General features: G+C 38.1%; 1 protein-coding gene across 8 annotated transcripts in view; it reads right to left on the bottom strand.

The window, feature by feature from the left end:
- Positions 1 to 23,966, bottom strand: part of BBS9 (Bardet-Biedl syndrome 9) — a 458,993-nt gene that overhangs the window by 417,984 nt on the left and 17,043 nt on the right. For 7 of the 8 annotated variants that reach the window (XM_047848254.1, XM_047848291.1, XM_047848301.1 and 4 more), the window contains exons 3-5: positions 13,881 to 14,031; positions 10,967 to 11,031; positions 3,787 to 3,900 (exon numbers count right to left, since the gene is read on the bottom strand). In XM_047848254.1, coding sequence (XP_047704210.1) covers positions 3,787 to 3,900; positions 10,967 to 11,031; positions 13,881 to 14,031 — 330 coding nt within the window. The remainder of the gene's footprint in view (positions 1 to 3,786; positions 3,901 to 10,966; positions 11,032 to 13,880; positions 14,032 to 23,966) is intronic. The other variant, XM_047848273.1, reaches the window with a different exon arrangement.

Raw genomic sequence — 23,966 nt, 5'->3', positions numbered from 1 at the left:
TTTTAATAAAAGGCAAAGTATTATTTGGGCTCAAAATTCCTCCATTGGTGATCTCTTAGCATACTTTATTTAAAGGAGGAACCAACTAAAGTCCAAGGTTGTACAGGACTGCCATCTAGTGGTAGTTCATTCTGGTGCACATGCAAAATAAACTCACTCTGCCTTGCCATACCTTATAAACACATTTATTTGTTTAAAATGGGGCCAGGGTTTCTTCTTGCCTAATTCCTTTCTTGAGGACTACTGACATGATTCCACAACTAAATTCCACAAGAAGGCATCTTAAATACAGAGGAAGATAGAAAGCAAAAATTTTTTTAAGTTTCCTTTTTTAAATTCAGATCAACTCTAGCGAGGTTTTCAAATTAAAAGATTGACCCACTCAATCCTGGAAAAGTGCATATTAGGCACACACAGTTATGACAGGCTTAGAAAATGGGCTTCGTTTTGAAATGTGAATACCTTGGAGTCACTTTTACTTTCTTCCTTTTAAGTTCTGTACTTTTAACAATTTATTTATATCATATTTGCTGGGGGGAGTTTTCAGATTGAGAAAAAAAATTATATAACCTTCTGACTCAATCTCCACTTCCACATTCTATCCTAAGGAAATAATGAGAAATGTGGACAAAGAATGTTGTACAATTCAGCAATCTTAGTAACTTCATAATTACCCACTAAATCTATGCATCAAAACTTACCTAGTCATTCTCCCCTATTACTCATTTAGACCAGTTCTATATATATATATAGATATATCTATATATGTCTATAGATATATCTATATATATAAATATATATAGAAATATCTATAGATATATATAGATATATATACTCATATATACATACACACACATACACACACAAAAGGAAGGAAGGAATGACAAAAAGAGGAAAGAAATAAATATATGGTAACTTGATATGATTTTTCTATTTTCTATACTTTGGATCATTTCCCAATATACATCCCTGTAAGTCACATATCAGCATCCAAGAATATTTTCGCGGTTCTCAATAACCAACCTCCTTTAAGAGTGTTGTGTCATTTTACATATATAGGATATACAGACTGTACTATCACCTCTCTAGCATCAGATTTTATCCCATGGCTAATTTTTTTAACAGTGCTATTGAGACACATTTTATATACCACCTCTTTAAAGTATACAGCTTAAGTAATTAGGATATTTACAGAATTGTACAACCATCAGCATAATCTAATTTTGGAACATTTGCATCATCCCAAAAAGAAATCTTGTACCCATTAATAGTAACCCCCTATTACCTCTGCCAACCTCCCAATATGGCTAATTTTTACTAATTTACCAACCCCACTATTTTTTCATATTTTCTTGTAGATGCCTCAGTGATATTATATAAGTGTTTCAAACCATTAAATGGAATATCTAATTCTGCTACTCAGACATTTCTTTGTTTCAAATTGTGAAATGATCTGCTTAACCATAGGAAAGTAAAGCATGTCAGAATATCCTGTTTTTTCAAAATTTTTTTTAAGATTTCTTCATTTTTCAGAGACAGAGAGAGCATAAGCAGGGGAGGGGCAGAGAGCGAGGAAGACACAGAATCTGAAGCAGACTCCAGGCTCTGAGCTATCTGCACAGAGCCCAATACGAGGCCCAAACTCATGGACCAAGAGATCATGACCTGAGCCAAAGTCAGATGCCCAATGGACTGAGCCACCCAGGCACCCCTCAAAAGGTATTTTTTAAGTGTAAGGCATAATTTAAGAACTAAGAGAGGTATCATATAAGCACAAAGTCATACGTTCGTTAGCAACTAGTAGCAACTATCGTTACTTTGGAAGACCATTATTAAATCCAGCAAAAATGTCACACAAAAGCAAGGAATCCCTTTTTACTTATTTAAAACTTTATTTTAATTGGGTTAAATTGATCTGATTTAAAAAAAAAAAATACAGTGCAATCGATATAACATTTGATTTGTGGTCTAAAGAATTGTCTTGTTGGGGCACCTGGGTGGCTCAGTCGGTTAAGCGGCCGACTTCAGCTCAGGTCATGATCTCATGGTCCGTGAGTTCGAGCCCTGTGTCGGGCTCTGTGCTGACAGCTCAGAGCCTGGAGCCTGCTTCTGTTTCTGTGTCTCCCTCTCTCTCTGCCCCTCCCCCATTCACGCTCTGTCTCTCTCTGCCTTTCAAAAATGAATAAATGTTAAAAAAATTTTTTTAAAAGAATTGTCTTGTTGCTATCAAAAAAATTAAAACTTTCATTTAGCCAAAGCACTTTTTTATCATATCATAATTTTTTGGACCCCCGAGGCAGAGAATTTAGCAATTTGCCTTTTAAAGATTTAGTAGAAAAAAAAAAAAAAAGATTTAGTAGGAGGAAAATAATTGAAACAATTTATTAAACAATAGAGACCTAGGTCCCTTGATCATGTCAGGCATCTTGTTTAAAGAACAGTGAAAATCAGTTCTAACAGCTGAGGTTAGGAAGGGATACTTCATTGATAAAAGTTAGCCTCTCATCAAATTATAGCTCTTTCCCCTCTTCATCCAACTCTGGACATCTTCCATATTCCTTAAACAATCCAAACATTCCTATTACTCAACTTAAGCAATTCTGCAATCCAGCCAAGTGTTTTGTTTCATATCACTTTATGCAAAATATTTATTTGTACACCACACCTGAAATGTTCCTGTTAATTGATATGCTCAAATTCATTCTTCCCCACCTTTACCTCTATGTATGAAAAGAATTGAATTCACACAAATGAAGGATACTTCCAAAATAGTTGTTTTTTTCACATCAACTAAAGACAGATCTAACACAGATCATTTTTAATACAATGATTAAACAATAAACTCATAAAAAATATGAGCTCAGAAAGAGCTAAAATATTATGAAATCCCTAGTTCATGTTCCACATGTGCCACACACACATACACACACAAAACCACACAGGTAAGTGTCACTACCTGGTTTCCTGTCCTCACTCCAGTACCAGCAGCTTCTCTATGACCTTGTCACAGTGAAGTGAGAAGAGCTAGGTGGTAAATAAAAACCCTCCCGTGCCAACAGTAACAGTGTACCCAAGCAAGCATCAAGCCCTAGTAACTCAGGAAGTTCTGGGATTAGGGTGGGCAGGCTGTACGTGGCTGCATGCTACTTAGAAAAAGATACCCCCAAGGTGGGAGGAACCCAACCTCACTGGTAAATATAATACTGTCGTGAAATTTAAAAAGGCACCCCTCCTCTGGAGAGGTTTATTCCTGGCCAAGGCACATGGCTTGATGAGCAGGATCAGGTCTGCATTTCAGTCTCCACTTATCCTTAGTCCAGGTGCCCTTGTGCACAACCAGCACAACCACCAGCACAACCCTGGTTGTGGCCCTGGAGGTGGGTGAGGTGGGGAGAGTGTTCTTTCTGCAGCTTCACCCTGCCTATCACAAGTAGGAGAGGGACTCTATCAGTGAGATTAACCTCTTCTTCCACTGAGAGAGGCAATCACACAGTTTACCCAAAAAACCTCAATTTCAGTCAGCTCATGATATGAAGACAAAATTTGATGAAAAGACACTTTTAGAAATATCTCTGTAGACCATACAAAAATGACTATGTGAAAATCAAACACATTTGTTGTTTAACGTGTTCTTTCTTCGTTATTTTGCTTGACTATTTGAATATAGGGGTTTCAATAAACTATGTTTAACTCTGAGATTTCATACCTCGTGATCCTCCATTTTTATATGGCCAAAACCCAAAATCTGGTACTTGCAATAGCATACTCAAGATTAATGCAAATTACCTTTTACACCACCAAATGATCCATAAGTCATATTGCAGGCTGTTCTCTGAAGATTATGTTCATACATTAATTTGATCTGATATTGGTTCCCATGTTCCACATTACCCAAGGTTCCTAAGGAGGAAAAATTAAAGAGTTGCTTTGTTATTTGTTTACATTAAAAGTATTAATTTCCTCTCATCCTCTATGCCATCTCTAAGTAATTCAATTTCAGTGAAATTTAAAATGAAAAAGCACTAAAACAATATGTATTAAAAACAATTAGCACACTGATGATATAGAGTGCCAGCACAGTTAAAACAATTTAAGTCTTGGCTAGATTACATCATTAGATGAAATACTACCATGGATGACATTTATTATCTATTTCCATTTTATCTGAGTAAAGTATAATTATTTAAATAAAAACAAAACCATCCAATTTCAGTTCCGAAATAAATGAGGTTAAGTTCCTTATACTTAAACAATAGAGCAAAGTCATGATTCAAAGTGTCTTAGAAAAAATTCCCCACACTTTCAAGCAATTCAGTTTCCTGTCCAAACTCTCAAAATACTCAAGCCCCTAGTACAGTATATTCTAATTTAATGAAGAGATATTCTAAGTTTGCCTTAACAAGTAAATAGGATAATATGTTTTATTTGAAGACTGTGAAGAATCTCCTTCAAAACAAAGAGAAATACTTTCTCTGCATTTAATAGATCATATGTGCTATATTCACTCTCTACTTCTTTCCAAGTTTGAAAAGATTCTTTAGGGGCGCCTGGGTGGCCTGGTCAGTTAAGCGTCCGACTTCAGCCCAGGTCATGATCTCACGGTCCGTGAGTTCGAGCCCCACGTTGGGCTCTGTGCTGACAGCTCGGAGCCTGGAGCCTGTTTCAGATTCTGTGTCTCCCTCTCTCTCTGCCCCTCCCCTGTTCATGCTCTGTCTCTCTCTGTCTCAAAGATAAATAAACATTAAAAAAAAAAAAAAAGAAAAGATTCTTTATCCATATTTTACACTCTGGTTGTTAGGTTTTCTAGAGTAGTTTACAGTTGGAGCTATACCCCAGTAATCAGGCAAGAACATTACAGTTAAAAGAGGTGATAGAAAGAAAAAAGATTCAGAATGCAACTGTTTCCATTAAGAAGCATCTTTGTCTTTCATTCAAAAATGGAAAATGTAAAGAAAAATTTTAAATATAAAGCAGTCCCCAAACTGGATAGTAGATCAGTAAAACAATCTAAGAATGTCTGTATGTACATATGTGCATACATATTTATACATGAGCATTTATTTGTTCTTGCCCAAAAGGATTTACCAATGTACATGGAGGTTGTAAGTACCAAAATATTTCTATTTCCATTTTAGAAGTCAGGCACACTAAGTTCAAAAACAGTTTGAGAAATTTCCCCCCAAATCACACAGCTGATAAAGGACAAAGTACTCAAACTAAGTCTTTATTAGAGTTAGCACTATATATCCTGGTACTTAGTTGTCCACCATTTCACAACTTTCAAACTTTCAAAAAATTTGGTAAGCTAATGACAATTTCCCTAAATAAACCAGCCATCAAAAACATCATTTCCACCTCCACCTTTCTCAACCTGGCTTCTTCTTCATTTGGAAGGTGAAGGGTTGAAAGAGAAAACGAATAAGGGAGGATTTCACGGAGAAAAATCACGTCTACTCAGATCTATGCCCCTGAGAATGGTAACAACAGACCTAACAAACCAACAGAATAAGAAAGAAAGAAAAAGACTCAAATTTGCCAGCTAACCCTGATAGGAGATGAAAGCTTTGTGGAATCTAAATGGCAGCAAAATCAGTAAGGTCCAGGGAAACTGAGGGGTAATCACAACCACATGGGCCAAAGAAAAAGAAAAACACACACACTAAGTAACTCACAGCCCCAACCTAAGGAGAGGTCTAGCCTCCAAGAAACCAGAAACAGAAGTTCCTAGAGACATTTGGTTTGTCTCTACAGAAATTACAAATTTCATCCTATACCTAAAACCAGATCAACCCCTCTGAGTAAGGAATGCACTTACACATGCCTACTAGCTGACGGTCAGTGAACACAGGGGTCAGCAGTCAATACTTCCCAAACTTGGCATGAAATGACACTAGGATTTGTGTTCTGAAAAAGCTGCAAAGGCATTGGTAATTTTCAATTTTCAGGTAATAGCACTCTCAAACTTAATAGTGCAACTATGGAGAACAAAAGACAATTTATCTTCCTTAGATACTACTTTGAAATAAAGGTAGTATCTGAAAAATCTAAAATTTCTGACCACTTTTTTCTAGAGAAGTATCAATGATACAAGATTAAAATAACTTACACAGGCTTTGTTCTGGGATATACAGACTGAGTATAGTATCTATAGTCTACTTATAGCTAAAATTAACATAAAGTTTCAGCAATTAGAAAGTAAACGAGTATCAGAACATTGATGCGGTTGGCCTTGTTTAAAGAAGATTTGATTTAAACAAAAAATTCTCTGGAAAAATCAAAGGCCACCAACTACAGTTTTCGGTGCAATTTTAGATAACTGCCGAGGAATCTAATGAAGTTAAATGAAATAAAAGCCGTCACAGAGACAATTAAAAGGTTCACTGTGTTAAATAATCAGATTATAGAAGCCTATCAAAAGTAAAAAACCACATTTTTTTTTCAATCACAGCAAACATTAAAATTCTATAAATACGTCAAATGCTTAGCAATTACTTGATGAGAAGTACACAATATTTGGGGGCGCCTGGGTGGCTCAGTCGGTTAAGTGTCCAACTTTGGCTCAGGTCATGATCTCGTGGTTCATGGATTCGAGCCCCACATCGGGCTCTGTGCTGACAGCTCAGAGCCTGGAGGCTGCTTCGGATCTGTGTCTCCCTCTCTCTCTGCTCCGCTCATGCTCTCTTTCTCACTCAAAAATAATTAAACATTAAAAAAAAAAAAACTTAAAAAGAAAAGAAGTACACAATATTTGGAAAAGAATATTTAAGAGGACATCATCAGGATGACTTAAGCTCACACATCTGTAACCATTTATTTAGAAACTGAAGCCCATCAGAAAGGAATCTGCGAGGCTATGTGATGCTTTTCCTTTACCAAAGTATGATAAGATGGGCTAACTTCAGCTCAGCAAGACCTTGCTATTTCTCTACATTAAGCATGCATTTGATGACATATCACCCTCCAAAAAGAAGTCAGCACAGCAGCCTCTGACTATTAAGGTTGTTTGGTGTGTCCAGTAGGTCTCCCCTAGTTTGCCTCAAATCTTTTTTAGAAGCACACAGCACATGAAAGAAAACAAGAAATATGTGGGGAAGAGACAGCTGAGAATGAGCATGTCAAGTTCAGCTAACACTTTCATCTGTTGACAGCAGTGGTTTTACTTAAACTAAAAAATGTTTATGCTTCCCCTGTTACAGTAAAATCTAAATAAAAATTCAGTCTGGAACTTCAAGAAACATATTCAGGAGAACAAAAACATTAACTTCTCTGCTTCTCAATTTAAGCCAAGTCAGAAAAAATACACAAACTGTCAGCTTCTGAATATAATAAGAGACTGAAGAAATGAGAGACAGAAAAGGGAAGTGAGATGGGGCATAAGGGAACGTTGTTTGGAGAACTCCTTGTCCCTAGAGTATACAAAGTTTGTAAATGAATACAAAGAATAAAAGAGCAATAAAAATCACCATTCCCATGACAAATAACTTTCATTTTCAACACTAATTTGAAGGAAAATACCAATGTCTCATAAACAAGTTGTGACCAAACATGCCAGTTTCTTTAAGCAGGACTTTTTGATGAACACACATTTTATCACTAATCTATGCCTTACACCCCAGGGAAACTCAAAAGCTTCTGACTTTCTGAGCCATCGTTCAAATGGGACCAGAGAAGACCAACAGTCTTACCCAATTTTTAGTTTGTAGGATCCTTCCCTCTCCTGCCCTCATAGAGCCTTCAGAAGGGACCAATTCCCCAGGAAGTATTCAGGGATAATTGCGTGCAACTTCCTCTGTTCCATGTCCTGTGTAACCCAGTTAATAGTATCACCTCACAGTTAACAGAGAAATAACTAGATTCATGTAATAAAGTAACCTATATCACATCTTCTCCATTTACTCTGGAAAACTACATATTTGCCCTATCACTAGGAAGAACAACATCTGTTACCATGAAACCAATGGGAGCGGTTTACCAATGACACAGAGAGGTACTATATTGGGCTTTTGATGTAAACAAAAAAGTGGAAAAGAAAATGATAGTGGTAACAGAGGGGAAAAAAAAGAAGGAAGAAGAAAAATAACAGAGTAATAAAGAGCCACTACCAATTACCTCAGCCCCACCCAGAAATTAGTTCACTTGTGCAGTCAACATATGCCTACCATACACCATAGGCCAGGTTATCAAGCTTGCCTTAGAAAGCTAACAGACCTTCAACCCCAAAAAGACACTGCTTTAGGATATCCAGCTCAGCAATCCTTATCAAAACACCACCAGCATTTTTCACAGAGCTAGAACAATCCTAAAATTTGTATGGAACTTCAAAAGACACCAAATAGCCAAAGCAATCCTGAAAAAGAAAAACAAAACTGGAAGCATCACAATTCTGGATTTCAAGCTATATTACATAGCTGTAGTCATCAAGACAGTATACTACTGTTTTTGTAGCACAAAAACAGACACATAGATCAGTGGAACAGAATAGAAAACCCAGAAATGGATCTACAACTATATAGTCAACTATGCTTCAACAAAGCAGTAAAGAATATCCAATGGAAAAAAAGACAATCTCTTCAACAAATAGTGTTGAGAAAACTGGACAGCAACATGCAGAACAATGAAACTGGACCACTTCCTTATACCATACACAAAAATAAATTCAAAATGGATGAATAACCTAAATGCGAGACAGGAAATCATCAAAATTCTAGAGGAGAACATAGGCAGCAATCTCTTTGACCTTAGCCATAGCAACTTCTTATCAGACATGTCACTGAAAGCAAAGGAAACAAAAACAAACATGAACTATTAGGAATTCATCAAGATAAAAAGCTTCTGCACAGTGAAGTAAATAATCAACAAAACTAAAAGGCAGCCTACAAAATGGGAGAAGATATGTGCAAATGACATAGACATATCTGATAAAGGATTAGTATTCAAAATCTATAAAGAACTTATCAAACTCAACACCCAAAAAACAAATAATACAATTTAGAAATAGGCAGAACACATGAATAGACACTTTTCCAAAGAAGACATTCAGATGGCTAACAGACACATGAAAAGATGGTCAACATCACTCATCATCAGGGAAATACAAATCAAAACCACAGTGAGATACCACCTCACACCTGTCAGAATGGCAAAATATGCAACACAAGAAACAACAGATGTTGGCAAGGATGGGGAGAAAGGGAAACCCTCTTGCACTGTTGGTGGGAACGCAAACTGGTTCAGCCACTCTAGAGAACCGTATGGAGGTTCCTCAAGAAATTAAAAATAGAACCACCCTATGATCCAGCAATTACACTATCAGGTATTTACCCAAAGGATACAAAAATACAGATTTGAAGGGGTAGATGCGCCCCAACGTCTCTAGCAGTGCTATCAACAATAGCCAAACTATGGAAAGAGCCCAAATGTCCATCAACTGATGAATGGATAAAGAAGATGTGGTATATATATGTATACACACACACACACACACACACACACACACACACACACACACAATGCAATATTACTCAGCCATCAAAAAGAATGAAATCTTGCCATTTGCAACCACGTGGATGGAGCTAGAATGTCTTATGCTAAGCAAAATAAATCAGTCAGATAAAGACAAATACCATATGATTTCACTCATATGTGGAATTTAAGAAACAAAACAAATGAACACATGGGGGGGAGAGAAAAGAGGGAAACAAACCATAAGAGATACTCTTATTAATGACGGAGAACAAGCTGAGGGTTGACAGAGGGAGGTGGGTGGGAGATGGGCTAGATGGGTGGTGGGCTAAAGGGGGTACTTGTTGTGATGAGCACTGGGTGTTGTATGTAAGTAATGAATCACTGAATTCTACTCCTGAAGCCAAAAAATAGTAATAATAATAATAATAACCCAGAAAAAAAAAATATCCAGTTCAGTGACAATAAATATAAATCATTACTCAAATTAAATGCAAAATATAAATAAAGCCCAAATAAAGAGAATGAGTGTGAAAAATCCAAATCCTAAAGCTAAATTTTACAGCAAACTCCAAAGAACACTTCTTGTATAAGGAATAGACCCATAAAGACTTAGCTTTATTGTGCCAATAAAAAATTTCCCCAATATTGATATCTATTAAAGTAACTCAGCTTGAACTAAAATTTATCTAATAACTAAAACAAAATTTTTTAAAGTTACCTTTCATATTTAATAAGAATCAAAGTGCTAAAACCAAACTACAATTAACTATCATACTTGTGCCCACAGAAAAATGTTAAGGAATGAAATCTGATTAAGCCTCAAATAAGTGCCTTCAGGTCAGGCTGAGTAAAAACAACCAAAAGCCAAGAAATTTGAAGTGTAAAGAGACAACACTTGAGGTTCACCAAAGAAAAGGTAATTTAAACCATTATGACTCAGCACCTAATGAAGTTTGTTGTTGCTATTGAACATTTCTTAAGACTCAAGTGTCCTGGATAAAAGGCACAGCATAAGGAATATAGTCAATGATCTTGTAATAGCATTGTATGGTGGCAGGTGGTAGCTACACTTGTGATGAGCATAGCATAACATACAGAGAAGTGAAATCACTATGCTGTACACCTGAAACTGATGTAACATTGAGCTCCAACTATACCTAAATAAAAAATAAACAAAAGTCTTTTAAAACACTCAAGTGTCCTAAGTATACAGAATTGGCCCCAATAGTCATAGGCAATCCTGGACACAATTCCTGGGAAGAAGATTATAAGGAACCTTCTACTAGAAATTTAAAAAAAAAAAAAAAAAAAAAAAAAAAAAAAAGGCAATAGCCTAAGTACCTGAAAAAATAAATGAACAAGGGAAAATGTTAACCAAGATAAGAAAATCTTCAACCAAATGTTTTGTGTTCTCTAGCAAGTGAACATAAACAAGCATCTATTCTTATATTAAGAAGCCATTTTTAATACAAATTCTACATTAGAAAAAAATGTTTCTTACCTGAGACAGAGTAGACACAAAGTTTTCTAGAATGCAACACAGCCAAATGAAGCATTTCAGTACCTCTGAAAAATAGGAAAAGTTTTAAAAGTTTAAATGTTAACTTCAGATGTAACCCAAAAAGATACAAAATACTTTTTTTTTTTCAACGTTTTTTATTTATTTTTGGGACAGAGAGAGACAGAGCATGAACGGGGGAGGGGCAGAGAGAGAGGGAGACACAGAATCGGAAACAGGCTCCAGGCTCCGAGCCATCAGCCCAGAGCCTGACGCGGGGCTGGAACTCACAGACCGCGAGATCGTGACCTGGCTGAAGTCGGACGCTTAACCGACTGTGCCACCCAGGCACCCCACAAAATACTTTTAAAAAGAGATTATAACCACAGTCTATAATCAGTTAACTAAAAACTTACTAGATAATTTTAGAAACTGAAAAATAAATGTAACAACAAACACCACTTTGGCAACCCCAGATGCTCAAGGGCTCTGCCTCATGGAACTTCCTTCAGTTGAAGCCAATAGAGCCTCTAAGAAAAAGTAGAAGCAGAGGCCGCTTCATAAGTGCTCTCTCATAATACAGAGATCCAAGTTCTGGACCTGTCTCTCTGGCTAACTAACCTGTGACCTTGGGCAAGTAAGTTAATCTTTCTGAATCTGTTTCCCATCCTGGAAAATAAGACATTTCAATTAAATGAAATGAAATCATGTGATAGTACCTTGTAAAGTATAAAGCACTACAGAATGCTAATCATTATCAGTAAATGGTATAAGTCACTTCCAGCTCAGAAATTTTATTAAAGGCACTGAAAATATGTCAGTTTGGACTAAACTGCCACTGTCACCAATATACTTCTCAGCCCCTATCAACTAGTTTCCAAGACATAATACAGTCTAGAAATCCTAAATCCAGTCTTCAAGGGTCAGGTCAGTAGATGGAAATGAGTGAAGAGTGTAAATGGTGTGGTCCACTGCAGAGTGGGGCCTGACTAAAGGAAGCAACCACCACTCAGTTCTGGGCTTGTGGCCAAATCTCCACTTTTTTTCTTCCCCAAGAAAAGCAAGAAAGCAGCGGTTTTATGTGAAATCCCTGGTTCTTAAATATCAGCAACTCTTTTAAATTTAAAACACATCTGCAAGCAGTCCTCCAAGGCATGACCTCTGATACAGACTCTGTTTGTTCTAAACTAAAAGAACTATAATTGAAATCTGAAGACCTGGAGTGGGGTCCTGACTCTGCACCTTGGTATCCGTGTAATCATTTAACCTTTCAGGGTGTTAGTCTCTCATTTACAAAATATAAATTCTATTAGATAATACCTGAAAAATATCATTATAATGAATATAAATGCTCACCATTCACTCTACTACCAGAAAATGCAAATATATACAATTATCACATATTCAATATTGACTTCAAAAAAATTTTATTGCCCTGAACACTCAAAACAATTTTTCTACCATGCACAGGAAAACAACATGATGTCATGAAAAGGTAATAGAGTATGGAGTCAGATAGACCTGGGTCTTGAATCCAGGCTGTGTGACCTAAAGCTCTGAGTTCTAGCTAGTTTCCTTATCTTTAAATACAGATCACATCGTATAGATAAGATTAATGAAATAGTACTAGTTAATTAATGCCAGTTCAGTATCCACTCATGAATGTTAACCTCTCTTCCAACAAGTGACCATGTAGATAACAGCCCTACTTAGAACTACTGAACAGAATGATCATAACAGCACTTCATTCTTTTAAAAAATGAAAAGAAAGGGGCGCCTAGTGGCTCAGTCGGTTAAGTGTCTGACTTCAGCTCAGGTCATGATCTCGCTGTTTGTGGGTTCGAGCCCTGCTCCGGGCTCTGTGCTGACAACTCAGAGCCTGGAGACTGCTTCGGATTCTGCGTCTCCCTCTCTCTCTGCCCCTCCCTCGCTCACGCTCTGTCTCTCTCTCAAAAATAAATAAACATTAATTTTTTTTTTTTTAATGGAAAGATAGGGGTATATAGGTTGCTCATTTGGTTAAGCATCTGATTTCAGTTCAGGTCATGATCTCATAGTTCATGAGTTCAAGTCCTGTATTGGGCTTTCTGCTGTTAGCATGGAGCCTGCTTCAGATCCCCTGTCCCTCTCTCTCTGTCTGCCCCTCCCCGACTTGTGCACACGCATGTTCTCTCTTTCTCTCTCAAACGTAAATTAACTAATTTAATTTAAAAATTAAACAAAAGAAACTAAGGACCTTTCTACACCAAATAAGTACTAATTGACTTTTTTTTTTTTAATTTTTTTTTCAACGTTTATTTATTTTTGGGACAGAGAGAGACAGAGCTTGAACGGGGGAGGGGCAGAGAGAGAGGGAGACACAGAATCGGAAACAGGCTCCAGGCTCCGAGCCATCAGCCCAGAGCCTGACGCGGGGCTCGAACTCCCGGACCGCGAGATCGTGACCTGGCTGAAGTCGGACGCTTAACCGACTGTGCCACCCAGGCACCCCACTAATTGACTTTAAAGCTTCAAAGTTATTTACCAAATACCAAACTGCTACTTTGTCTAATTATTTAAACAGACATTTATATAATCTGTACAATTAGTGCTTTAAGTAAGTGATTACTTTCTATTTCTTTATTTGGTTATTTTCAAAAGCTTCTCTCTTTTCCTTTAAACCTCTGATGTGTCAGGGATCTTAGTCTGTTTCTATAAAAAAAAAATTCCTAAATTATTCTCTTAAATGTGCTGTTTTCCATATTAAAAAAAAAAAAAAAGTTCAGTACATGAGGAACACACACCCAGGTAAAAATATCCAAAAAATATATTAACTCATAGATGGTCTTTTTTTCATTTAAGAATCCACAAAAATGACACAGTGGGGAAATGACACTCTAAGTAAGATAAAATGCCAGGATTAGTGGGCTGTACTTACGAAACAAACTTTCCTACTTCCACTTGTAGTATTGGATCTCGTAGATGCACTTCTAGAAGCATATCTTCAGCTTGAGCGCCATCTCCTGTTTTTACAGGATGGGGGTTAAAGATTCTTAGGTATCCCATAAAGCTACCCACAATTATTTTATCTGTGGAGAGATTTTTTTAAAAGATATAAGAAGAAACAAACATTACCAACAAATTTCTTTGGAAATAAACTTTCTAATGTCTAAAAAAGAAATTTAAAAATTAAACAATCAAGTCTTGTTTCATATACAATGGCCAATCTGCCAACAGATGATGTAATTAAAATGAACTTATATTAATAACATAGTTTTTCAAAAAGAATTTTTTTATATCACCAATATTCACACATACTAACATATTACACGTTTTTCCTAAGCCTTGCTTTGGTGTCAGTGTTTATAATTTAACTCAGTCAAAGTAAGTCCTTTTACAAAAGACTAGTATAAGGTTGTAAACTGATTTCATCATAGAGTATCAACTCTACAGCTGGTTGTAAAAAGGATTCTGAGGCCTCACTAGGTAGAGTGCTCTGATTAACAAAGTCTACACTTGGACACAAGAGGGAGAAATGGTTAAGATAGGTGTTGTGGGTTGAAGTGTGTCCCCCAAAAAAGATATATTGAAGTCCTAACCCTCAGTATCCATGACTTTATTTGGAAATTAGGTCTTTGAAGACGTAATCAAGTTAAGATGAGGTCACACTCAATTAGGTGTGCAATAGGACTCTTACAAGAAAAGGAAGTAGAGATGGCGGGGGAAGAAGAATGTCCTGTGAAGACATGCAAGCAGAAGATGATCATGTGACAATGGAGGTAGAGATTAGAATGATACATCCACAAGCCAAAGAATGCCTAGGACTACCAGAAGCTGGAAGAGGCAAGGAGGGATCCCAGAGGCTTTAGGGATAGGATGGCCCTTTCAACACCTTGATTTCAGACTTCTAGCCTCTAAAAACTATCAGAGAATAAATTTCTGTTGCTCTAAGCCACTCAATTTGTGGTACTTTGTTATAGCAGCTCTAGGAAACTAATACTTTGGGTTTTGAAAGTGCTGTATTAGTATAGAATATTGACTTTTTCTCATCTACTTAAAAGTAAGAGTTCTATATACTTATTTACTGAGAGTTTATTATGTGCCAAGCAATGGTCTAACTAAGTTCTTTTATGTACTAACTCACTAAATCCTAATAACCCAATGAGAGAGGTACTATCCTGGGAATTTCAATCCTGAATAGAGACACCAGGAATCTGCTGCTCGATGATCTGATGGCAGCCCCCTGGAGGTCTACAAAGTCTCTAGAGCCATGCTGTTCCCATCCCCCACTAAGGCTTGGCCAATTCAACTCCTCCTGCATTTGGAAGATCTATGTCACTCTTACTCCAATCCCTTTTCATTTGTATTTATCATAGCTGTTTCCTGTAACCTATGGCCAAAAAATAATAATAATAATAATAGATTTTTAAAAATTGGCAGCAGAGAATAAATTGCAGGTATCGATTCCTACAGGGATATTTGGAAATTGGCTCTTTAGCTGAGTTGGGGCACAAAAGCAGTAAGACTCCTGTTCACATTGTAAACAGGGTTAAAAGACACTGTACACAGTGACAGAATGGCCAATCAAGTTAACACCTCCAGTTAATGGGCATCTAAGACTCTGTGCCCATTGCAGGTGGCACTCTAGTGGACTGGATAGCTGTTGACCTAGGCCAACTGAACAGGAAGAAGGAATGCCAAACCATATATAACATAGCTTTTATAAAGGCACTGGATAAGTTAAAATAAGAGAATGATAGGTTTAAACCTCAAAATTCCCATCTCAATGTAAAGAATAAAACTCTGGGTCCTTGGGACGCTGCAGAAAAGAATTTCTCACTTCTTACATCAGTGGGGCTTAACCACTAAGAATCTATTTCAAGGATTGCTTCTATAGGTTTTAAGTTACAGTAACAAGGGAGTTCACAGTCTCTTCAGGTTTCCTGCATAAAAGTAAAGACAGGGATGCCTGGGTGGCTCAGTCAGTTTGAGAGTCCAACTCTTGGTTTCAGCTCAAGTCAGGACCCAGGGTCATGGGATTGAGCCCCGAGTCAGGCTATGCACTGAGTGTGAAGCCTGCTTAAGATGCTCCTCTCCCTCTGCCTCTCTCCCCCACTTATACATTCTCTCTCTCTCTCTCTCTCTCTCTCCCCCCCTCCCTCAAAAAAAAAAAAAGAGTAAAGACATTCATCAGAAAGAGGGGGACTACAATGTTACATAATGAGTTACTGGCAAAGTCTTGGATATACTTAAACCTCCAAACTTTTCTAAAACACTCCCCCACTGAGCTTGCTATGTATCCCACCATGCCCTAATCCCTATTTCATGCACTAAATAACCAAGATTCAACTTCAACACAGCCCTATCTTCAGAGATAAAAGGAAGTCAGGATGGCAAAGACCACATAACGACAATTTAACCCCTAAAATCAAAAGGTGTAAGTATGATAATTAAAACAGCAGGACCTTTATAGTAACCAGATCTCCGGTAATAGTCTAATTTCTAACTATGATTAATGGGATCCCCAGGAATGAAATGAATAGGCAACTCATTAAAACCCTTTTTTTCCCAGTGGTTCACTTATTTTTTTTTATTACCCAGTAGTATTCAATTGTAAGAATGTCGTATAACATGTTTATTAAACTCAAGTTTTTTGGGAGGCACCTGGTGGCTCAGTCAGATAAGCATCCGACTTCGGCTCAGGTCATGATCTCATGGTTTGTGGGTTCAAGCCCCGCATCAGGCTCTGTGCTGACAGCTCAGAGCCTGGAGCCTGCTTCAGATTCTGTGTCTCCCTTTCTCTCTGTCCCTACCCCACTCGTGCTCTGTCTGTCTGTCTCTCTCTCTCTCAAAATAAATAAACGTTGAAAAAAAAATTTTAACTCAAGTCTTTTTTTTGAAATCTATAACTAAAAATATTCTAGGTCCATGAAAAAGAGGACTAACTCAAGCCACCATATAGACAGTCATGGCATCTCACTCATTTCCACACTTAAGTCAATTTACAGATTCACAGCCCCTTGAATAAAGACAACACAGTGTATAGATGTTGCTATAACACCACACATGCCTAATATAAATTTTCCTCAGATCCTTCCTTACAGGACCAATAGTCATTTATTCAGGTGCACTGAGGGAAGGGAAATACCTAAATTGTGTGAGAATGATGAATATTGGCTCAAGTTACTACTAACTCTCAAAGCCCAGAAATACACTATTGTTTCTAATTATGGAGACTCAGTAATAAATGAATTTTTTAACTTAGTTCAACCAGTGAGAGAGCAAAGCCAGCCTATGATTTCTCTCACCCAGTTTCTGAGAGTTTAAATGATATGTATTGCGGGCACCTGGGTGGCTCAGTTGATTGAGCATCCGACTTCGGCTGAGGTCATGACCTCATGGCTTATGAGTTCGAGCCCTGCATCCGGCTCTGTGCTGACAGTTCAAAGCCCGGAACCTGTTTCAGATTCTGTGTCTCCCTCCCTCTCTCTGCCCCTCCCTCACTTGTTCTCTGTCTCTCTGTCTCTCTCAAAAATAAATAAACATTAAAATTTTTTAGATTTTAAATAAAGGAAATTTATTTCCACAGAAAATAGAACACCCATTTGGTTCCCCAACATTTACATGAGGGATATTATATTGGGACAGCTCTATGGAAACCACTGGAACTCTATCTCCCAGTTAGGGAGAAAATCAAAAGCAATACCACTCCTAGGCTTGATTTGGGGTAGTTTCCAAAATTCAATGCCAAAAAGCTTCAATATGCACATGTGGTGATTCCCATCACATCCATGTTCTATAACCAAATGTGCCAATATTGAAGACTAATGGGTCTTATAGAAAGGGTTAGGGTTGATCTGTATAAATTGGCAATCCCAATTTCTTCTATTATTCCACATCTTATCTTTTCTTGGAGCCAACTGATACGACTCATCTGCTTGAATACAGTTCTAGATCTTAATAATGCATTTTTTCCTTTCCAGTAAACACAGAATAACAGAAACAGATGGCTTTCACCTGACAAGAAAAGGCATTTATCTTTAAATGTACTGCCACAACCCAATCTGCAGGAACCAGGACTACCTCATCACCTCTTAACAGCCAAATAGGACTGAAAGAAATCTGAGTGAAACCCAGGAATCTCCAAGGACCCTCACCCATACTATCCGGAGCAGCAATAAATGAAACTACTACAATCCTCTTCAGGCGAGCATTAGTGTACTAGATCCCTCAGGAATGAAGGCCTCCACCAATTCTCCGGTTCCTTGATCTCCACTCAAGACCAAGAGCCCTAATCAGCTGGTCAAAGTTAAAAAAAAAAAAAAAAAAAAAAGAAAGAAAAGAAAAGAAAAAGCATAGTTACATAGCCTGGTGACCAGACACAAAACAGAAGGTATTTCCCCATTATGACTTCTTTTGTGTGCGTGTGTGTGTGTGTGTGTGATTTATTTTTTTTTTTAATATATGAAATTTATTGTCAAATTGGTTTCCATACAACACCCAGTGCTCATCCCAAAAGGTGCCCTCCTCAATACCCATCACCCACCCTCCCCTCCCTCCCACCCCCCATCAACCCTCAGTTTGTTCTCAGTTTTTAACAGTCTCTTATGCTTTGGCTGTCTCCCACTCTAACCTCTTTTTTTTTTTTTTTCCTTCCCCTCCCCCATGGGTTCCTGATAAGTTTCTCAGGATCCACATAAGAGTGAAACCATATGGTATCTGTCTTTCTCTGTATGGCTTATTTCACTTAGCATCACACTCTCCAGTTCCATCCACATTGCTACAAAAGGCCATATTTCATTTTTTCTCATTGCCACGTAGTATTCCATTGTGTATATAAACCACAATTTCTTTATCCATTCATCAGTTGATGGACATTTAGGCTCTTTCCATAATTTGGCTATTGTTGAGAGTGCTGCTATGAACATTGGGGTACAAGTGCCCCTATGCATCAGTACTCCTGTATCCCTTGGATAAATTCCTAGCAGTGCTATTGCTGGGTCATAGGGTAGGTCTATTTTTAATTTTCTGAGGAACCTCCACACTGCTTTCCAGAGTGACTGCACCAATTTGCATTCCCACCAACAGTGCAAGAGGGTTCCCGTTTCTCCACATCCTCTCCAGCATCTATAGTCTCCTGACTTGTTCATTTTGGCCACTCTGACTGGCGTGAGGTGATACCTGAGTGTGGTTTTGATTTGTATTTCCCTGATGAGGAGCGACGCTGAACATCTTTTCATGTGCCTGTTGGCCATCCGGATGTCTTCTTTAGAGAAGTGTCTATTCATGTTTTCTGCCCATTTCTTCACTGGGTTATTTGTTTTTCGGGTGTGGAGTTTGGTGAGCTCTTTATAGATTTTGGATACTAGCCCTTTGTCCGATATGTCATTTGCAAATATCTTTTCCCATTCCGTTGGTTGCCTTTTAGTTTTGTTGGTTGTTTCCTTTGCTGTGCAGAAGCTTTTTATCTTCATAAGGTCCCAGTAATTCACTTTTGCTTTTAATTCCCTTGCCTTTGGGGATGTGTCGAGTAAGAGATTGCTACGGCTGAGGTCAGAGAGGTCTTTTCCTGCTTTCTCCTCTAAGGTTTTGATGGTTTCCTGTCTCACATTCAGGTCCCATTATGACTTCTTTAAGTTACCATACAATTTTTTCTACTCCTTAATCTTAATTTTTAAAATTTTTCTTTCTCTTCTTTTCGTATAGGTTTTGAACACAGATTGTACATACATACCACTTAGTCTAAAGGCCGAATATTGGAACATGGTAATGACTCAATGACAAGAGAAAGGGATATCACCCAAAGATCCTGGACTTTTGCAGAGCCAGGGCTCCCTGAAAGTGTCTCTGAAGCAGTAGGTGCACATGGTTTATCTCCCACTGCAGATGGGTAGGAACCCATGCTTGTGCAGTTATATGGGGACAGCTGCCACAGGTGAGGTATCAATGCTGAGTAGCTAAAAGATAAACATAGTAGCTATTTTTCTGTCAGCCCTATGTTTTCTACTCAGGATTCTTACAGGAAACTAACTCTCCTGCCTGACCACAGGCTGGCATGAAACCTAAGCTGACCCACTCAGAGTCTCCCTCTCAGCCTCACTCTCACTACCTCTCTCACGAGTCAGAATCTTGAATTCAGAAAAACTTTAAATGCATGGTGTCCAATTTCAACAGGGATCTCAAGACTTAGGAAGGAATCCTTCTATATATCAACTTGGCTTTGCCTACAATGATTTCAAGATGCCTAATATCATCTTTTCACTCTCTGATCACCCCAAAGAAAGTAGGGGTCATTACTGTTTCAACTTCCCGACCTGACCTGCAAATTTCTCTTCATCTGTATCCATTCTTACCCTCTCACCTTCTGTCACAGTGAAAAAAAAAAGTGCTCACACCTGTTTAAGGGTAACTCTTCCCTCTGCACACCTGATCCCATCTCTATCTTCTCTGAATTCCTGCTCTATTTTTTTTAAGATTTTATTTTTTTTTCTTTCTTTTTTTTTTTTTATTTTTTTTTATTTTTTTAAATTTTTTTTTTCAACGTTTATTTATTTTTGGGACAGAGAGAGACAGAGCATGAGCGGGGGAGGGGCAGAGAGAGAGGGAGACACAGAATCGGAAACAGGCTCCAGGCTCCGAGCCATCAGCCCAGAGCCTGACGCGGGGCTCGAACTCCCGGACCGCGAGATCGTGACCTGGCTGAAGTCGGACGCTTAACCGACTGCACCACCCAGGCGCCCCTAAGATTTTATTTTTTTTACAAAATTTTTTTAATGTTTATATATTTTTGAAACATAGAGAGACAGAGCATGAACCAGGGAGGGTCAGAGAGAGAGAGGGAGACACAGAATCTGAAACAGACTCCAGGCTCTGAGCTGTCAGCACAGAGCCCGACGCGGGGCTCGAACTCACAGACCACGAGATCATGACCTGAGCCGAAGTCAGACGCTTACCGACTTGAGCCACCCAGGCGCCCCTAAGATTTTACTTTTAAGTAATCTCTGCACTCAACGTGGGGCTCAAACCTACAATCCCCAGATCAAGAATCACACACTCCACCTACACAGCCAGCCAGGTGTCCCGTCCCTGCTCTACTATATCCTCCATGCCATATACTGAATTTTTCCCACTTCTCCTTACCCTACGCTGCCCCCCAGTTATTATCCTCCCTTCTTCCCTTCACAGCTAAGTTTCTTTAAAGAGCCATAAACACGCAGTCTTCCGCACCTTCCACTCCTTCTCTCACTACAAATCTAGATTTTGTCACCATTGTGCCCACTCATCCACCCTCACCAAGAACACTAATGAACTACTTGCTGCTAAATGGCGTGGAAACTTCAGTCTTCATGTCATTAAACCTTGCCTCCCAGGTACCAGCCCAACTGGTTCTCCTTCCTCTCTGCCTGCCCTTCTCAGAATCTATTACTATGTACCCTTCCCAAACCTCCCCCTTTAATGCTTGTATGCTAAAGGTTATGGTCCTAAGGTTCCTGCCCCCTTATTCCACCTTCTTTCCCTGTGCATTTTCATGCATTTCCAGGGTTTCAAATACAACCAGCATACGGCTCACTTCAAAATCACTACCTCTATTCTGCCTATTAGACATTCCTTTCTCAAACAGAGCATGTCCCAAACTGCTCTCATCTACCTTCCACTCCCTAAGATCAACAATAATTATTCAACTGTAGTGTACCACCATTCAACAATGGAGCTTGTCAAAAATACAGATACCTACACCCCCTGTAATCCACCTCCCTCCAGGAAACATGACCTTATAGGATTTTATATAGGTGAAATAGAAAATCTTTATATATAATAATCACCCCCAGAATATGATGATGCTGGTGGTCCAAGTTTTGAGAAATAATAATCGGGGATTTTTTTTCTATGTGGGACACACACAGGAAATTATTTTTGTATAGTATCCTTGGGAAAACAGAGGAAACTGCTCACAGCTGGCCAAAAATTGGGAAGAAGCAAACTAGTAGCTGGTAACCCACTGGTGGCACCTCAGTGAAGAGCTCGAAAAGAAATGAGTGAACAGTAACCTATTAAGACAATCAATCAGAATAGTTTCCAACCAAGTTGAGCTTCAGATAGTTTGGGCATAAATGAGTTTGAAATTGTTCTCTATGGCATATATTTTTGTAGTCTCAGCATTCTATGCTGCCAAATAATAAGGGAATCATAAGTTTTAACAAACAGGCAGGAGATAAGGTTCATAATGTTTGAGGAAACTCTCAGAACACCCTCTGAGTAGAAGACTTTCCCATATCCTATCAGTGGAAGGGCAGGGCCCAGATTTTCCTTAGAAATAATTTGGGTGCTCAGTACAGCTTAGTACCTCCCATTCTTCTTTGTCAATATAATTTTCTTCTTTCAGGGGGAAAAAAAGGAGGAGAGAGGGAAACAAACCACAAAAGACTCTTAACGACAGAGAACAAACTGAGGATTAGTGGAGGGAGATAGGTGGGATATGGGCTAGATGGGTGATGGGTATTAAAGAGGGCACATAGTGGGATGAGCACTGGGTGTTGTATATAAGTGATGAATCACTGAATTCTACTCCTGAAACAAATATTGCACTGTATGTTAACTAAAATGTAAATTAAAAAAAAAATTTTTTTCTCCTTTCACCTTGTCCCCAAGATTCTATTGTTTTTGTTACAGGAAAGGGAAATAAAATAACAAAAAAAGTAAGGGGACAATATTTATAAACACTGAACAAAAGAATGATTATAATAAGTTTGTTTTTTAAAAAGCTAATGACTATCTGGATTAGAAAAAAGAAAAGAAAAAGCTCATGACTATAATCATTAAAACAGGGGCACCTGCGTAGCTCAGCCGGTTGAGCGTCAGACTCTTGATTTTAGCTCAGGCCATGATCCCATGATCATGGGATCGAGCCCCATGTCAAGTTCCATACAGCATGGAGTCTGCTTAAGATTCTCTCCATCTCCCTCTGCCCATCTCCCCAGCTTATGCTCTCGCTCCCTCTCTAAAAAAAAAAATTAATTAAAAAATAATAATAATAATACAATTTCCAAATAGCAATGACATAGAACTAAAATGTTTTAAAGACTGCTTCAAAAAATATGAAGATGCAAAGAGGAGCAAATCAATATAAGAATAAGACAGAATGTTGTTTTCAGTATCATAATATGAAAATGAAAGTAATGATTTAATTATTTGTTCTACCATCCAATAGAACTAGAAAAATTTTTCCATTCTGGTATGAATGGCTTTCAGATTCAACTTTTAGAAAATAGGATTTTCTGGGGCTCCTGAGTGGCTCAGTGGGTTGGGCGTCCAGCTTCAGCTTGGGTCATGATCTTGCAGTTTGTGAGATTGAGCTCTGCGTCAGGCTCTGTACTAAGAGCTCAGAGCCTGGAGCCTGGAGCCTGCTTCGATTATGTATGTCTCTGTCTCTCTCTGTCTCTCTCTGTCTCTCTCTCTCTCTGCCCCTCCCACTTGTGCTCTGTCTTGTCTCTCGAAAATAAATAAACAAGAAAAAAAAAGAAAATATAATTTTCCTTGAAAACAATTTCTAAAAAATTTCAAAATTAAAAATATTTTGGGACACCTGGGTGGCTCAGTCAGTTAAGTATCTGACTCTTAATTCTGGCTCAGGTCATCATCTCATAGTTCATGGGATTGAGCCCCATGTTTGGCTCTGTGCTGACAGCATGGAGCCTGCTAGAGATTCTCTCTCTCCCTTTTCGCCCCTCCGCCTCCTTTCTCTCTCTCTCTCTCAAAATTAATTAATTAATTAATTAAAATATTTTAGTGGCTCTACTTCCAAATAATATGACAGAATCAACACAAATCAAAAAAAAAAAAAAAGAGCAAAACAGAAGTAAAAACTATCTTTGTTAGCCTTGTTAGCCTGCTACCTAAATATTACTTATAAGGAAAACTACCTTAAAAATTAAGGCATAATTCTATAGTTCACTTACATTCTATAAAGTACATTTTTAAAAAGGAAGTCATTTTTATTTTATTTCTGTAAAGCTTTGCTCCAAGA

The sequence above is a fragment of the Prionailurus viverrinus genome, chromosome A2, assembly GCF_022837055.1.
Source record: "Prionailurus viverrinus isolate Anna chromosome A2, UM_Priviv_1.0, whole genome shotgun sequence".
Taxonomy (NCBI): Eukaryota; Metazoa; Chordata; class Mammalia; order Carnivora; family Felidae; genus Prionailurus; species Prionailurus viverrinus.
This window is presented reverse-complemented; position numbering and strand designations above follow the sequence as displayed.